We start from the raw sequence: 18,324 nt of genomic DNA, 5'->3' as shown, positions 1-18,324 counted from the left end.
AATAAAATAACTTATTTTACATTGACAGCATCTTACACTGAATGAAATATATATGAAATATATTATATTTTATATATAATTTAGAAAACATGTATGAATATTTAGGCATGCTTCTCTTGAGGTTTAATTGGGAAAAGTTTTCCTAGGACCACTCGATTCTGTGCACAGTCAAGCCTCCAGCAATCACATGAGCTCTATAACTACTGATTTATAAATATTAAAGCCAACAGCTGAGGCATAACAACTTTACATATTTATACATTTATAAAAACTTACTTCTCAATTTTTCAAACTGCTATTAAATGTAAAACATGTATCTCTTATGTAATGAAAGCATAAGTGTATATAAAGAACATGTACATTTCTAAGCCATGCACTTAACAGATTTTTTTTTGTAATTTAGTGTTCAAAATTAACCAGACTTAAGAAGGCCAAGAAATATAAAAATTATTAAACTGTATGAAAAGTCTGAGAAATTGTAGAAGGAATACTTAAAAAAAAAAAGAAAACTTTAGGAGAGATGAAATTAACTCGGAGAAAAATAAAATTGTATGACATTGAGGGATAGAAAACATTTAAAAGTGAACAAAGAACAAAAACATCACCAAACTAATACATTGTGAATTATCGGAAAGTATAACCTGTATCAACTACATTATAAAGGAATAACACTGAGCGCTGCAATATAAAATATTGGGCAAATTGAGTAAAAGACATTAAATAGATACGACAGTATTTGAGAAATAACCATTGACATCTGCTAGATCAGTGGTCCTATGGTCCTCTCACCACCTCTTACCTGTCCTCTTTTTCTGGTATTTCCACGCAAAGAGTTGTAGCTTGTATGGAAGTTGGAAAAAGAGGGCAGGAAGGAATAGGACAAGCTCTTCTCTATCTCTCCTCCTCTTCTGTGATTGCCAGGGCTTTCTTCTACCACACCACACCTCCTTCCTTACTGGGATCAGGGACATAAACTCTGGAAATACACACGAGCTCACCTGGGTTCACTGCAACTCCCCTGTTCTTGCCAACTCAAACCCAGACACACCTTCCCACTGATGATCACGGAGCTCCCTACCCCCAGTTGAGGCTCCTGGCTCTATTGCATACTTCAGGGAATGATTTTCAAAACTGGACACATTTGTATCGCTATCAAATAAAAAGGTGAAATTAACTTATGACTGTAGCAAACATTGTACATAAAAAGAGAAGAGAGACTCTGGACTTTCACAATCAAGGTTGTATCAAGATCTACAAAACAAGGAAAAGGTGATGACTAAGAAAAATAGTACTTTGTGGCTATGAGTTTACAAAAATATGTTATCGATTCATCATTAGACTGTTATTTACTGGGATAATGTTCCATTGGCGTCCAAGTGCAGATTTTTTTTTTAAGTTTTCAATTGTTATGGTTTTATGGACTTTTTTTTTTTTTTTTGGTAGAGTGGAATGGGCAAGATGAAAACCAGATGAAATTCACCTTGGTGAGATGAAGACTAAAATTTACAGAAGTGAGAACATTATCATCAAGAGGATGTTGACTGATTGTGTGATGGTATTCGTTGCTTTTTCATACAAAATATTTTTGAGAAAGCCTTCTGAAAATGCCTGTGACACAATGGATACAAAAAGGGATTGACAAAGGAGTTGAACCATTGCAGCCAAAATGCAATTCTGTACCAATCCGATTTCGAACGCTGCTCTGGTTTGTAAATTAAAAGAACAACTGTGGACAGAGAATATGGAGCCCAGCAAATGGCAAAAACACCCAAGAGAATAGCCAGCGACTTGGCTAATTTTTTAGCTCTGAGCAGTTCCATGTGTTCTCTTTGGTGAAGAGCTATAGAATCCGATTTGGAGAGGGAACTAGCTTTGGAAGGGATTGTATTGCTATTCACATGGGTTCTGAAGGAAAACAAGAGACTGTTGTTTCTTCCTTGTCTCTCTGAACCACAGGATGATGTGGCTTCCTTCCCTGCAAGAAGAGATGTCCTTGAAAACAGTCCATGTCTGGATGAGTGCCCGCAGTCTCTGGAGGAGACAGAGGTGAGTCCAGAATGGCTGAGGCACCTACCAAGTTTACCCCGCTTCCAAAGGCTCCAGTAAATATGCACATTGAAATAAGCAACTAAGATGACTGGGACCAGGAATTCCAAGAACGACGTAATAAGGGGGATATACCATTTCAAAAAAAATCCAGGTTCACATTCCTTATTATTATTAGTATTCCAAGTATTATTCTTCCAAGACTCTGAAACCAGAATCGTTGGCCCATTTACCAAGAAGGCCAGCACCCAAACAGCCACCATCTGAGTGACAATCTTCAAGATCCCAGTATGTTGAGCTCTATAAGACACCTACAAGAGACCAAATAAGTTTGTTTCAATGTCATGAACATCTGTTGATGCACAAAGCATCGCACAGGCTCTCAGAAGTCTCAGGGATGTGCAAGAGGTTGAGACGTGATATATAACATGGGTATTGTGACATGTGCCAGGACACAGAGTTCTATTTGAGTGGAACCTGAGCCACAATGTGGATTGTCTTAATGATTGTCAAGGGAAAAATTATAACCTTCAAGGTTAAACCTCTGACACCAAAGGAAATGTCAAGGTTAATATCTAAAATTAGAAAACAGGGGCTGGGGATGTGGCTCAAGCGGTAGCGCGCTCGCTTTGCATGCGTGCGGCCCGGGTTCGATCCTCAGCACCACATACCAACAAAGATGTTGTGTCCGCCAAGAACTAAAAAATAAATATTAAAAATTCTCTCTCTCTCTCTCTCTCTCTCTCTCTCATTCTCTCTAAAAAAAAAAAAGAAAACAGATATTCCCACCAATAGACATTCATCTGAATGTTAAACTGAAATAAGGTACACCTGATCACATTATTTCTCAACCTGCAGGCTGGATCAGGGCAGGCATTCTTTTTAATTCAATAGAAGAGTCAATGTCACAATGCATCACACAGAGTTATTGTTTGATGATGTTTTTTCAACCAAAGTAATATACCTTTGGGAATACAGATACGCATCGGGAGAGAAATGCATGTACTACATCACCAACCTAAAACACATTTCTCACCATGGACCTACTCTGCAGTTCATTCTGGGGCCTGAAGGTGGCGTCAAGAACAGAAAGAAGGACTCTTACATCACTCCCAAGAAGATAAGCACACACCCAAGGATGTTTACATATGCTGTTGGGAAATACTGCAGTGTTACTGAGAATTACCAAATCACTCCGTCCACAGCGTTTCCATCAGACAGATCACAATGCCAATGCTGGATGGCTAGCCACTGACAGAAATGACTATGGCAAGTGCCACTGCTGGTTTTAAGGGTAGACAATGTTCTAGCTCCACTGGGTGACAAAGACAGGCTTCTACAGGGGAAAAAGCTTCTGTAAGTGATGGCTGACCTGGGATCACAGGATCCTTGTGTCAGACCTGAAATCATTAAAAATATCTTCTATGTCAAAGGACATCTAAGGCCCACCATTCTATACGAGGGGTAAACATCTGGATCAAGAATTTTGTAAGGGCATTTAGAACAGGCAAACTTTCTGAACCTCTTTTAGGTCTATAAGTTTCCTTCCAGTTCAAACATTCCATATGTCTCTACTTTCCTCCCTTTCAAGAAAGGAAATGATTTACTCAGGAAGTAGGAACGTGCCTGCCTTTCACTGTCTCTGTTTTTTTTTTTTCCAATTTTTTTTTAGTTGTTGATTGACCTTTGTTTATTTAATTATATGTGGTGCTGAGAATCGAACCCTTGTGACTCACACATGCTAGGCAAGCACTCTACCAACTGAGCCACAACCCCAGCCCTCACTATCTCTTGTGTACTATTTTCTCATGAGTTTTAAAAGCTAGCCTGCAGTGTTTGTCCTATTTTTAAGGGGTATAACACTTCTAGCACTGTGTTTCTTTGTTGGATGTATCTGCTAAGAAGAGATGACCAAAGGCTGGAGGTAAGAGAAAACTGGTTAGTAATTTTTAAAAATAATAAATATTTTTCAACTGTGGGGAAGTGGTTTTTCTCATCCCACCATACTACTGGCATTTCTGAGGATATGCTAAGATGCTAACCAGAACCATGATGACCACAAATGCCTTCTGCTTCTTTATGCCACTAATTAATACATCTCTTGCACTAAATCTAATGACAAAGAAGATGATAACAATACCCAGATGGTCATAAAACTGCATTTAGTTTTTTAATTACTTCGTTCTGCCTTTGTGATGATATAATACAATATGCTGGAAAGTGATCTTTCATTATGCATAAGGTCAATTGAGATAATGGACATCCAAGAGATTTGAGAAGAGAATTCCAATCCCTTCATCTTTAGGGAGCATGTTGGACAGATAAGCAGCTCAAGGATTGCTTGAATCCAAACAACCAGATGGGGTGGCCTCCTAAAATCCATTGATGCCCAAGTTCTCACTCATTGCTCCAATAAAATACCCAAATTTCTGTCTGTTGGATTTATTTTGTGAGGCAGAGAAGCACACTAGGACATACTCTGAGATGAGATTATAGACACAGTCTAAGTGCCTATTATGAGTTGAATTGTGTCCCCCCCAAAAAGATATATTGAAGTCCTAACAACCAGTACTTGTAAATGTGGCCTTATTTGGAAATTAGTATTTATAGATGTAATCAAAAATGAGGTTGTATTGGATTAGGGTTCACTTTAATCCAAAATTACTGGATTAGGGTTCACCTTAATCCTATATGACTGGCACCCTCACAAAGGGAAATAGACCAGAGATCCTGCATCTAATGGAAGAAAAAGTAGGCCCAAATCTCCATCATGTTGGATCAGGTCCTGACTTCCTTAACCAGACTCCAAAAGCGCAAGAAATAAAATCAAGAATCAATAAATAAGATGGATTTAAACTAAAAAGTTTTTTTCTCAGCCAAGGAAACAATCAATAATATGAAGAGAGAGTCCACAGATTGGGAGAACATCTTTACTACATGCAGATCATATACAGCACTAATCTCCAGGATATATAAAGAACTCAAAAAAACTTAGCACCAAAAACAGAAATAACCCAATCAATAAATGGGCTAAGGAACTGAACAGACACTTCTCAGAAGATATACAATTGATCAACAACTCTAGTAATTAGAAAAATGCAAATCAAAACTACTCTTAAGATTTTTATCTCATTCCAGTCAGAAAGGCAGTTATCAGGAATACAAACAGCTGGGGTTGTGCCTCAGTGGTAGAGCGCTCGCCTAGCATGTGTGAGGCGCCGGGTTTGAGCCTCAGCACCACATCAAAATAAATAAATAAAAATAAAGGTATTGTGTCCAACTATAAGTAAAATTTTTTTTTAAAAAAAGAATACAAGCAACATTAAATGTTGGCAAGGATGTAGGAGAAAAGTTACACTCATACATCACTGGGAGCAATGCAAATTGGTGCAACCACTCTGGAAATCAGTATGGAGATTCCTTAGAAAACTTGGAATGGAACCACCATTTGACCCAGCTATCCCACTTCTCGGTTTATACCCAAAGGACTTAAAACCAGCATACTATCGTGACACTGCACATCAGTGTTTATAGCAGCACAATTCACAATAGCTAAACTGTGGAACCAACCTACATGCACTTCAATAGATGACTAGATAAAGAAACTGTGGAATATACACAATGGAATATTACTCAGCATTAAAAGAGAATAAAATTACGGCATTTGCAGGTATTATGGATGGAGTTGGAGAATATTATACTAAGTAAGCCAATCCCCCCACAAAAAAAAGGCCAAATTTTCTCTCTGATAAGTAAATGCTGATCCATAATAGACGGGGGAAAGACATGAAAAGAAGAGAGGAACTTTGGATTGGACAAAGAGGAGGGAGGGAAGGGGAGAGGTCATGGGGGTAGGAAAGATGGTGGAATGAGATGGACATCATTACCCTAGGCACATGTATGATTGCACTAATGGTGTGACTCTACATTGTGTACAACCAGAGAAACAAAAAGTTGTGCTCCATTTGTGTATAATAAATCAAAATGCATTCTTCTATCATGTATAAAAATAATTAGAACAAATAAAAATAATAAATATTTTTTTTAAAAAAAGAAGAGGAAACAGAGACACAGACACTCAGGGAGAAAACCAGGTGACAACAGAGGCATAGATTGGGGTGGAGAATCTATAAGCCAAGGATTTCTGGCAACATTAGAAGCTAGGAAAAAGAATTGAACAGGTTCTCTAGAGCCTTCTGAGAGAGGACAGTACTGTTGTCCCCCTCCTTTCAAGGTGAGAGAATACATTCCTGTTGTTTCCAGCTACATGGAATCTATCTTTCTAGAAGATTCTGAGTACTGTAATATTGTGCTGCCAAATTATTGTCATATTTCCATTTCTCAGGCCAAGCCCACCCATTGCCTATCACATCACCTGTTATAGAGTCAGAGCTCAGCTTCCCACCACCATTTCTGTGAACTTACAGGAGTCCTAGAAGTCTTCTTTCTGGTTTCACTAGGCTTCCCCAGAATCATTAGCGTAGTGCCTCCATGCATTCACTCCTGGAGACTGTTATGCATTCACCTCTGTGCTGCATACTAGGGACAGGGATCGAGGCACTGCCAGGTATGTCCTAAGGGTAAGACTCAGAGAAAACACACACACACACACACACACACACACACACACACACACACACATCCACTTTCTCTCTGGTATCATTTCTCTTCTCTCTGAAATCTCTAAGCACTTTTTCTACATGGGCAAGCTGTCCCTCTTCTGCCCACAAGCATAAGGGTTGACAACCCATGAAAGAAGTCCTAGGAACATCCAATGAAAATTAAAAAGAAACATTAATCCATAAAGAAAGGAAAATTTTAAAGTACAAATGGGAAAGATTCTGATTTAGAGTACCTAGAGTATTTAAAGTAAATATATTTCTAAAGCAAGAACTCTATTTTGCATCATAACCAAGAATACAGACAAGAATATTCAAAGAACAGTAGTTGCCTTTATGATGCACAAGGTATTCTGATATTTTCTACCCTAATTTTATATTCTGTTCTATTCTACTCTATTCCCCTTTTTTTTCATTAAAAAAAATAAGCAACCAATTGAATTGATAGCATGACTCAATAATGAGTAAAGTCCTGCAGCTTGGAAAATACGACATTATTGGTATCTGAATTATTAATCCAAACTGATCTATACTTTCTCCATAGTTTGACCAATATAAACTGCAATGAACCCTGCCACTAATTAAGTACCCAATACCAATTTGTGGAAATAGCTGGCTGTCCTCTCAAATTCATTTTACCCTTTCCCTTAACCATATGGTAGCACAGTTATAGACCATAGTCCCCAAATTCTTGTGCATAGAGGTGGAACCATGTAACTAAGTTTTACCAATAAAATGTAAGGGGAAATGAGAAAGCGATTCTGCAGTACTTATTTTTTTTTTTTAAAGAGAGAGTGAGAGAGGGGAGAGAGAGAGAGAGAGAGAGAGAGAGAGAGAATGAATTTTTAATATTTATTTTTTAGTTCTCGGCGGACACAACATCTTTGTTGGTATGTGGTGCTGAGGATCGAACCCGGGCCGCACGCATGCCAGGCAAGCGCGCTACCGATTGAGCCACATCCCCAGCCCTGCAGTACTTATTTTAAAGAAAATCCCTTTGTCTTGGATTTCTGTCCTTTCCCTTTCCTATATAGAACCGGGAGTAACAACAGCCTAATTTTAACTCTGCAGGGAATAATAACCTAGAGCACATGTAAGCAAACTGCTGTCTATGGAACAAATGTGGTCCACCTCTTGTTTTTCTAAATAAAGTTTTATTGGAAACAACTGTGCACATTTTTTTTTTACCTATTGTCTAGGGTGATCTGTGCTACAACAGTGAAGATGAGTAGTTCCAACCAAGACCATAGTCCTTCAAAGCCGAAAGTATTTACTATCAGGTCCTGTCTAGTAAGTTTTCTGGTCCCAGACTTAGAGGAGAGGGTACAGAGCCATCCTGTTACCGGGGTCCTGGAGCACAGCCTTCCACTTTTCCTGGACTGGTCTGTGATCAAGAAAGAAATTACTGTCTTGCTTGAGCCTCATCATTTTGAAATCGCTTTGATCCAGCAGTTTGCCCTTTGCTTTATCTAATACCTTTTCCCAGGTGTATATGCCTCCAAGTCACAGAATATTCCTGGAGGGAAGATTCTGTTCCCTCCAGATCACTGTTCTCTCAAGGTCATAGCATAGTACTTAGACCATGTATTAAACCCATGTACTTCTGGGTCGGCCTCCACTTAGATTATTATGATCTTCCAAACAGGGTCTCTGCTCATTCATTTCTATATCCCAACACTTAGCAAAATCCCTGTCACCCTATAGTTGCCCAAGGATTTAGACCCCTGAGAGTGAGAAGTGAAAGTGTCCCAGTGAGGCCTCAAAGATTTCAAATTACTGCCACATATTTCTGAGGCTTTCTTCAAGCTGATGTTCTCCTTTGTTCTGTTTCTGAGAAATTTAGCTTGCTTAAGAATAGTTACTAATTTATTGAGGCTATTCCAGATTTTGGCTAAGTTCAGACTTTCTTGGCATAGGTCTAACACTGGCACTGGGACTTGGTCTTTTGGGCTAATTCCACTGTATAACCTGGCTTCTCCTTTTGGTCATTCAGAACTTATTTTCTCATCTCATTCAAAAATCTGGGGTTCTTTCTAATTGCCTAGCAAATTCCTGAAGAAAATATTCAGGTCTCAACTTGTCTATGGAGTGGAACCTACTGTGAACCTCTCATATATCCATGAAAATAGTACAACACTGAGACAGCTAGCCTGGTGCTTCCTTTGATGCCTTCCCATTTCAGTAGTTCATAGGGGAGTGACTTACCTCGACCACACAGACTAAGGGCCATTGAGAATTTTGTAACAAAAGGATCAGATTCTTCAACAACAACAACAACAAAAATAGACTTAAATATTAGACTTTAATTATTAGACTTAAAAAATGTTTTTGTTGGGATTTGGGTATAGTTCAGTGATAAAGCACATATTTAGGGGTAATTACCTGGATTCCAGCTCCAGATAATTTGAGAGACCCAAAATTTTCATCTATATTTCTAAGAAAAATAAATTAAACGTTTTGACTTACAGCATTAGAGACTGACTGGTATCGATCATAGCTGATGAGAACAATGTTATACACAGATGCTGTACACAAAAGATGGTCAATGATGAGCCAAAATACACAGAGTTCATTTCCAAAATTCCAACCAACCAGTGTGTGAGGGATGTACAGAGGAATGGAGATCATACCTGTTCAGGGGGAAAACAAGAAGTAACAAATAGCACACATGGATGAATACAAAAAGGTAGATTCAAATGGGTACACAACACAATGATATATCTGAATTCACTAAATATTGTTTGGTTATTGCTATAACTTGGATGAGAATCCCCCAAAGGGCATATATAGAAGATTAGTCATAAAAGCAGCAGTATTTGGAGGCTTTTGAACTTCTAAGAGTTGGGGCCTTTTGGGAGGTCCTTAGGTCATTGAAAACATGTTCTTGAAGGAGACTGGGGGACCCCAGACTCTAAATATCTCTCTGTTTCCTGCCTCTAGATGTGAGCAATAACTCTGACATGTGTTCCTACAATTATGATCTGCCATCTTCATCAGAAGTCGAATCAATGGGCCAAAACCAATCTCGGATTTGAACTCCAAACTGTGAGCTAAATAAACATTTTCTTTTTATAAGCTAATGGTCTCAGATACTTTGTTGTAGTAATGCAAAGCTGACCAACACAGTATTTCACTAAATAGCTCAGGATTGACTTTCTATGCACTCTAAATGTGATTCACAGTATTTCACTAAATAGCTCAGGATTGACTTTCTATGCACTCTAAATGTGATTTTTTTTATAATAGATGTCATAAACAATGTAATTCCAAAGTCTCCTTATTACTTTCCAATTTAAATACAGATCATGACCTCTATTTCTAGTCATATACAGTAGAAACCATCTTTATGTTCTTCATGATCCAACCCAAAGAGAGTGGGCTTCACCAAACATAACCCACATTTTCACATCTCTTTCTCTTTGTTCACATCATTCTTTCTTCTTAGAATGTCGTCCTCTTTTATTTATTTATTTATTTATTTATTTAAGTGCTGGGGATTCAAACCTAGACTTGCACACACTCTTGTCCTCCTTTTTTTCTACTGAAAAAATGTGCTTACTTCTTTATCGTTTTTTCCCTAAAGTCAAAAAATGACTTCCTCCTTGTCAACTCTCTTGGAACTTCTTTGGCAGAAGTGATCCCTCTGCACCTGCACTCTCCTGGCACTTTGCCACTTTGTCTCTTCTCTAATTTCATTCCGTTTTACATCACAGTCATCTTTTAATTTGTCTCTCTTGAGGCTGAAGAGCATATCATAAATCAATGCTTACATTTTCTATGATGCCTAGATTGATTTACACGGTCGTTTGCACATTTAACTTAAACTAATAAGCTAATATGTATTGTACAAATGACCATATGTCAGACACTGTGCTCTGTGCATCATAAATATCATCTCAGTTAATCTTCATAGAAACTTGGTGAGGTAGGAACCGTGCTGAATTAATAGTTAAGAATCAACTACACAGAAAGAAGAGAGGAACAATTAAACAAGACACACTTATCTAGTAAGTGGAGAAGAAGCTGAATCTGAAACCAGAAACTGTGATTTCAAAACCCCTGATTCCAACCACAACCCTTCACTGAACGAACAAATAAGTAAACTCTACCATGGCAATTCACCCCAGCACAGAAACTGCTTACCTGTGAAAGTAACTAAGTTGGGTTCCCCTTCTTTTAGTTTTTAGGGTTTTTTAAAAACTGTGTTGACATTTCAGACAGGTGTCTTTACTTGCTGAGAATATGATACATTAAGTGAGAACTCAGTTGAAATCTGATTTTGGTGATTATCTTCATATTTTGTCAGGCACTTACAGAAATTCTTATTTTAGGTGCATGAGAACCAAACTAGCCTATCATTGTTGGTGGGACTGCAAATTAGTACAACTACTCTGGAAAGCAGTGTGGAGACTCCTCAAAAAAAAAACTAGGAATGGAATCTCCATATGACCCACCTGTTCCACTCCTCGGTGTTTATCCAAAAGACCTAAAATCAGCATACGATAGCAATAACATCCACTTCAATTTTTATAGGAGCCCAATTCACACTAGCCAAGTTCTGGAATCAATCCAGATGATTGTTAGTAGGTAGGTGGATTAAGAAAATGTGGTGTATGTACACAATGGAGTTCTATTCATCCATAAAGAAGAATGAAATGATGGGATTTGCCAGTAAATAGATGGTGACATGGAGAAAATGCTAAGTGAAATAAGCCAGACTAAGAAAATCAAAGAATGAATGTTTTCTCTCATTTATGGAAGCTAGAGCAAAATAAGGGAAAGAAGATGGTTGGAGAGGGGATCAGATGTCATAAAGATAGGAGGTAGATCAGTGGAGCAGAAGGAGAGGGAGGAAGGAAGGGAAAGGGGAGGATTAAACTGAATGAATTTGACAAAATCAGGCTAGATTCATATAGGGCTTCTGAAGGGAATTTCACTTTTACACGTATGTAGAAGAAAGGAAGTTTAAAAGAGTAAAGGAAGGAGAAGGGAAGAGGGGGCTCGAAATCAAATTCCTTGCAAGTTTGATTTTGTCAAAGTGAATTACTAGCATAATTATGACACGCTAATAAAAATACATTTTAAAAACAGAATAAATCATAAATAAGTACAGAGAAAAGAAAAGAAACAGGGAGGAAGAATTCTTCCAAAACAAGACAACATGAGACTACAATGGCAAGATTTCAGAACCAGTGGAAGGGAACCCAGAATGTAGGATTCTTATCTGGATTTACATACAGAGTCATCAGATGGACACCATAGAGAAGAAGAGCTGCATGGTCAGCTTTTATATGTATGTAGTCCCAGTAAACTTGCTTTATGTTTCAATTTTATTTTATGTATTTATCTATCCATCTATTTATTTATTTATTTTTGGTACAAGGGATTGAACTCAGGGTGGTTTAACCACTGAGCCACATCCCCAGCCCTTTTTGTATTTTATTTAGAGACAGGGTCTCATTGAGTTGCTCGCTAAATTGCTGAGGCTGGCTTTGAACTCAAGATCCTCCTGCCTCAACCTCTGGAGCTTACTGGGATTACAATTGTGCCACTACCGCACCCAGCTTCGATTTTATTTTGAGCCAAAAATTCTCATCTCAACCCTTATGGGGTGTGTGTCTGTGCACACCTATGCACACAATTGTAAAACAAAGAAGATCACTAGGTTTATCTGAGATAAATCAAAGTATCTCAAAAACAGACACTTTATGATATTTTGGCCCACGCCAGTGGATTCCAGTGTTTGCAACATGAATATTTTCACAGCTGCACTCATTTCTCCTACAGAGTGAGATGCCAGTAACCTTTTGCATTATAGACATCACTAACTTAAAGGTTAAAGGGAGCCAGACCCGAAGTGCACATCTGTAATCCCAGCGGCTTGGGAGCTGAGGCAGGAGGATCTAGAGTTCAAAGCTGACCTCAAAGCAGAAATGTCAAGGCACTAAGCAACTCAGTGAGACCCTGTCTCTAAATAAAATACAAAATAGGGCCGGGGATGTGTCTCAGTGGTCAAGTGCCCCTGAGTTCAATCCCCAATACAACATCCCCCCCAAAAAAATAAAAGGTTAAAGGGAGGGATCTGACTTAACTCTTTTTCACATGCATTTTGGATTATATGAAAGAGGAAGGGTGTGTTCAAAACCATAGAAGCAGCTTGAAATTGCAGTTAGCTTAAAACAGACTCCAATCTATTTAGTTTTAGTAAAACCCTGCTGTCTACCTTATGTTCTTGTGCTGCGTTTTAATACAAATGTCATGTTCTCAGTTCCTCTGTCTAGAAGTCATAGAGATATTCTGAAGGAGTTTCTGAAAAGTGAATATGAAATATCCCTCAGATTTAAGTGTTTCTACAACTTTTGCTCTGAAACTGTGCTTGTGGGTCATGCGAACTCACTGAGGAAAGCCAAGAGCCAATTCCTTGAACACAACAATAAGCCTTTGACACATTTGATTTAGGAAAAACTGAAGTGAGAAATAGCAAATAAACTATATTAAAAGAATGTGGGAAAGGGGTGGGGCTGGGGCTCAGTGGTAGAGCCCTTGCCTTGCACTGGGTTGGATCCTCAGCACCACGTAAAAATAAATAAATAAAGATATTGAAAAATATGTATTATTTTTTAAAAATGAATGTGGTAAAGGGAGGAAGAAAGGTGAATAAACAGGGACAAGAGAAGGAAGGAAGGACAATGAGAAGAAAAGCTTGTGAGGCTCTGAGGACTCAAGTCATTCCGGGTGACTTGCTTCAACCCAGCCGCCCACCTCCACTACTCCTGCGCCCCTCGCTCATCCTGCCCCAGCTCCTCTGGCCTCCCATACACGGCACACCCTCCCACCTCCCTCCTCCTCACTTGCTGTTCCTTGGCAAGAAATGCTCTTCCTCCAGAAAGCTGCTGATTTCTCCTGTGCCTTTCTCAGCGAGCCCACCCCCAAAGCTTAAAATGGTAACCCCCCACCCAGAACCCTGCCTCCCCCTCAACCTGCTATATTTTTCTCAACAGCAATTATCACCCTCTAAAATGCTACTTCGTTTTATCTACTTATTTAGGTAGCTTATTATTCAGCTCCACTTCCCTGCACCTAGCAGAAACAGAACACCAGGGAGCAGGACTTTTGTCTGGATCTTCACGGCCATGTCCCTGGCAACTCTAGAGGGCACCTGCTTCAGAATAAGTCATTGTGGAGTGAATGAGTGGATGAGGGTGGGATGCCCAGTTTGCTTCAAAATTGCCTCAGTCTGGGATTGCGCCTTCTTTCCAAGACAGCTAAGCTGCTATACCTTTTATGGGAAAATGTCAAACAAAAACTGAAGGGAGCCAATAGCCTCAGTCAGTACTTTGGGCTAATACAGGGACAAGTGGATGACAGTAAATGTACAGAGGTGTTAAGGACTAAGTGTTCATCTACCCTCCCCAATTCATATACTGAAGACCTGACTCTCAGTGTGACTGTATTGGAAGATGGGACCTAAGGAAGAAATTAGGGGTAAATGAGGTCACAAGGGAGTAGCCCTGATTCAATAGGAATGATGTCCTTTTAGGAAGAGACAACAGAGAGCACTCAGAGAATGCCCATGTAGCCAGGCACAGTGGCATATGCTTGTTATCCCGGCATCTCAGGAGCCTGAGGCAGGAGGATCTCGGGTTCAAAGCCAGCCTCAGCAACTTAATGAGGCCCTAAGTCATTCAGCAAGACCCTGTCTCAAAATAGAATATAAAAAATGGCTGGGGGTGACGCTCAGTGGTTAAGGCCCCTGGGTTCAATCCCTGGTACAAAGAAAGAAAGGCCACATGAAGACACAGTGAGAGGGGACCTGTCAGCCAGGAAAAACGTTCTCACCAGGAGCTTGATTGTCCAGATCCGGGATTCCCAACTTTCAGAACCATGAAAACACATCCCTGTTGTCAAAGCCATGCAGACTCTACAGTCTATTATACCAGCCCAAGTAGACAGAGGGATAGAGGGGTAGAGAAGGTGCTGAATGGGCACATGAAGGTATTAAAGATAAACTTTAATTTATCCTGGAATTTTGTCTTGGATTGGCAACACTTTTCACCCCTGAAAATCCCATCCAGGCCACATATGACATGGCTGCATAGGCTATAAATGCCCACAGTACATGTAGACACCCACAGATGGAAACATTAGCCACGTGATAGCAATTTTATAGATATATATATTTTTCCATCTACATTTATCAATAGTGTATAGATGAGATGCTGTGCAGTCAAACTATATTGATATATCTCATTTTTATATCATCCGGTATAGGTGGTAAAGGAATTTTTCCCTCAATAAGTCTTTGCTTTCCAACAGTAAATTCAGCCTGGGAAGCTAGCTAAGCAGCTGCCACAAATTTAGATTTCAACAGGAGGCAAGTTCTAAAGCCTGTGAGGAAGGGTGTTTGGCCATGTGTGTATGAGGATCTAATCTGCCATCATCACAGGGTTCCGGTGATCTGGGTTTCCTGACCCCAAATATAAAGAATGGCTGCCTTACAGCTACAGAAAACCTCTCAGAGTCCTGACATGCCCTACCACCACCTCCCAGAGTTCCTCCAAGCTCAGAATCAAAGGCACACTTCAGAGCATGGCAAAGGAGAATATTCAAATCTTGTTACCAAAAGCTCAGGGACTGTCCCAATTCTTATGTCATGGCAAGTGCCATGTTAAATGAGTAACTCTGGATAAAGCCGGTAGGGACAGGGGAACTGTGAAGGATGACACTTGAAGATGACAAGAGATTCTGTTTGGCCTACATGCAGCTCCTCTTAGCAGGAGTCGACCCTACACCCATCCTCCTGCTGATGGAGGGAGACCACCAGGAACACTAAATAACTACATGTACCATTTCTTAAAGACAAGGCATATCTTTGTGGTGTGGTACTCCAGCCCTGGATGGTGGGGAGGAGCTGCCTTGATGTTGACCTTGAGCCAGACATGGAGACACTCATTCCCACATTCTTATCTGAAACCATCTTTGTTCAAAAGCTTCAGGCTCTGGGTTCTCAGTCCTTTCACCTGGTCCCTCCCTACTTCCAGGGCAGTCAGGGCCTCACTCCCATTGGGTTAGACAAAATACATCATCTATTTTATATGCTGATCATCACTAAAAGCCACACAATTCTGTGGAGGAGGAGAAGAGAGATAAGTATATTTATAGCAGAACATTCTGTACGTTCACATAAATAGACTTGTATATTTGTACATGTTTATGTGAGCATAGAGAATAATTTGAAACCTACATCAAGCTGCAAATGTTGGCTAGCTGGAAAAATTGAATGGAGGAGGGAAGCAGGAAGACTGATGCTTTTTTTTTAATATTTCTACATTGGTTATTTGTGACCCTGTCAATTTATGCCATGGCTCCTCAATCAATTTCCCTGAACAACAGTTTCCTCCAGAACTTTGAAGGCAACATCAGAATCACAGCTGCTCTTCCCAAATGCCCTTCACTTTCCCTGTGTGCCAGCCCTTTCTTAGTACCAGAAGCCCAGTCGTTGACTCATCTTTATCTTGACCAACCCCACCCTGTGCAGATCTGCCTCCTGCTCTTCCTTTCTACCCTCATCCTGGCTCAGAGCCTTGCCACATGACCTCTGCCTGGATTGCTGCACCATCAGCCTGAAACATGCTCTGCATCCTCCAACCTCTCCTACCTCCTATAGCTCGTCTGACGCCTCCGAGAGAGAGAGTTCAATCCATTCACTTGCTCACCTGCTTTTAAATTCTTAAATCTCCACACTGCCATTTAATAATCCAGACCGACATTACTGCTTACTACTATTCCCATCCAGCTGACAATACTATTTAAAGCTCTTGGCCATATAGATTTCGACTTCCTCCCTTGCTGCTCCCATTTCAATTGTCTACAGACCAAACCCCAAGCTCACCCAGGGAGATATGCATGGTGACTTCATAGCAGCATGGTGACTTCATGATTGCTGGTAATGCTTGGGATTCTTCTCTCCTCCCCATATCTGCCTATGGAAATTCTATTCATCTTTCAACAGTTAATTTTGAATGCCACTCTCCACTAAACGAGCTTTATCCCTCCTCTGAGTGGCCTCTGGTGGGTCTTCGTGGGGTCCTACATTACTCTATATCTCTATAGTCATTTGTAAATTTCTCTATTCCACTCCACTATATTGAAACCTCCCTGAAGGAGAATAACCTACTCTTCTATAAATCCCTTGATTATCTAATAATACCTGCACATATAACAGTATTGACACACACTGTGTACTATACTAATATTTGTGAATTTGGTTTGGGTGGACATATATCTGTAGAGAAATCAAAAGAGAAGGGGACTAATATTTGTTGAGCAGCCACTGTGTTCCAGGCAATGAATTAAGTATTCTTTGAGTTTTGTTTCATTTTAACATAAATGCAAGCTTTATGAAGCTATAAATGAAAAAATCTGAATATGCCAGAATAAACTATACTAGAAGCTCCTTTAAAATAATACCAGTTAGTTGACAGATCTATGCTTTTATTTATTATAATATGCATTATTAAAAAATGATAACCAGCAGAAAGTAAAACTTAAAAGAACATGTTTTCAAAGAAACATTAATTTGATCTCTATGGTCTCATCCAATTACATATTGGATGTAATTTATATGCAAGGTAGTTGAGTATTGAGTATATTTTATAATATCTGTTATGCCATAAAATAATACTATTAAACATACTATTTAATTGACCTGACCATCCCATTTTCTGATTGTGCTAATTACCAGCATATGAGTTATTCCTATTACCCCAACACTGTGATAGTGAGGAAGCTATATGTACTTAGAGAAAAATACCTATAAATCTAAACATACAAGGATAATAGTTCTAGAAACAAGTAACTCTTACACTAAAATAATTTTATATCTATTTGGGACTTACTTTTATTCTATACAAAGAAAAAAATCTTTTTAGATGAAAATTCCATTATCACACTGATTTACATAATGTATAACATTCCCTTAAAGTGCCTTTCCCAGATTTTAATATTTTAACGTTTTTGGTTTTAATCCCCCATCTCATAAATTCCCTTGAAATATTAACCACTTATTTTAAGGTTTTAGGAATAAATTATAATTAGAAAAGGTTATTTTAAATAAAGACACAACTTACCCACGAAGAAATCAGAAATGGCCAAGTTAAGAAAAAAAAAATTACTTCGATGTCTAAGGTTTTTGTCCACTACAAAAGCTAAAATAACCACAGCATTTCCTAGCATTATGGCAAAAGCTAGTAAAGACATTAAAAATGCTAAAGTAATTTGATAATTTGATATCGAGCTACTTGTACTATTAGCATTTGACATCACATCAAATGATGAAGAAGCTCAATATAGCAAAATTCAGACAGACAGACAAACAGTTCTGACAAGTGTAACTTCCAACCAGATACCTAAAATATATAGACTCCTACTCAAAACAACATTTTTTAATCTTATGCTGATCTCATAGTACTTCCTGATTCTTGATAAAGTATAAACTTGTGGTAACAGTTTCCCCTTAACTGAAATTGAAAAAGTATTTCCAAAAAACAGTGAAATGTTTTTTTCTTAATCAATTTAATATGATTCATCCAACCCCAGTAGAGCAATATTATATAATATCTACAAAATACAACTTATACATTGCACGGATAATAAGTTG

General features: G+C 38.9%; 1 protein-coding gene across 1 annotated transcript; it reads right to left on the bottom strand.

The window, feature by feature from the left end:
* Nucleotides 1-1,526: 1,526 nt before the first annotated feature.
* HRH4 (histamine receptor H4) lies at nt 1,527-17,987 on the bottom strand (the record flags this gene model as incomplete). The annotated part of the gene is made up of 3 exons (XM_081263031.1): nt 1,527-2,357; nt 9,132-9,295; nt 17,795-17,987. 3 exons carry the CDS (start codon nt 17,985-17,987, stop codon nt 1,527-1,529), a joined length of 1,188 nt encoding a protein of 395 aa, XP_081119157.1.
* Between the last annotated feature and the right edge of the window lie 337 nt (nt 17,988-18,324).

The sequence above is a fragment of the Spermophilus citellus genome, assembly GCF_964194105.1.
Source record: "Spermophilus citellus genome assembly, chromosome: 12".
NCBI lineage: Eukaryota > Metazoa > Chordata > Mammalia > Rodentia > Sciuridae > Spermophilus > Spermophilus citellus.
The sequence above is the reverse complement of the archived record's forward strand: the minus strand, read 5'-3'. Positions and strand labels throughout refer to the sequence as shown.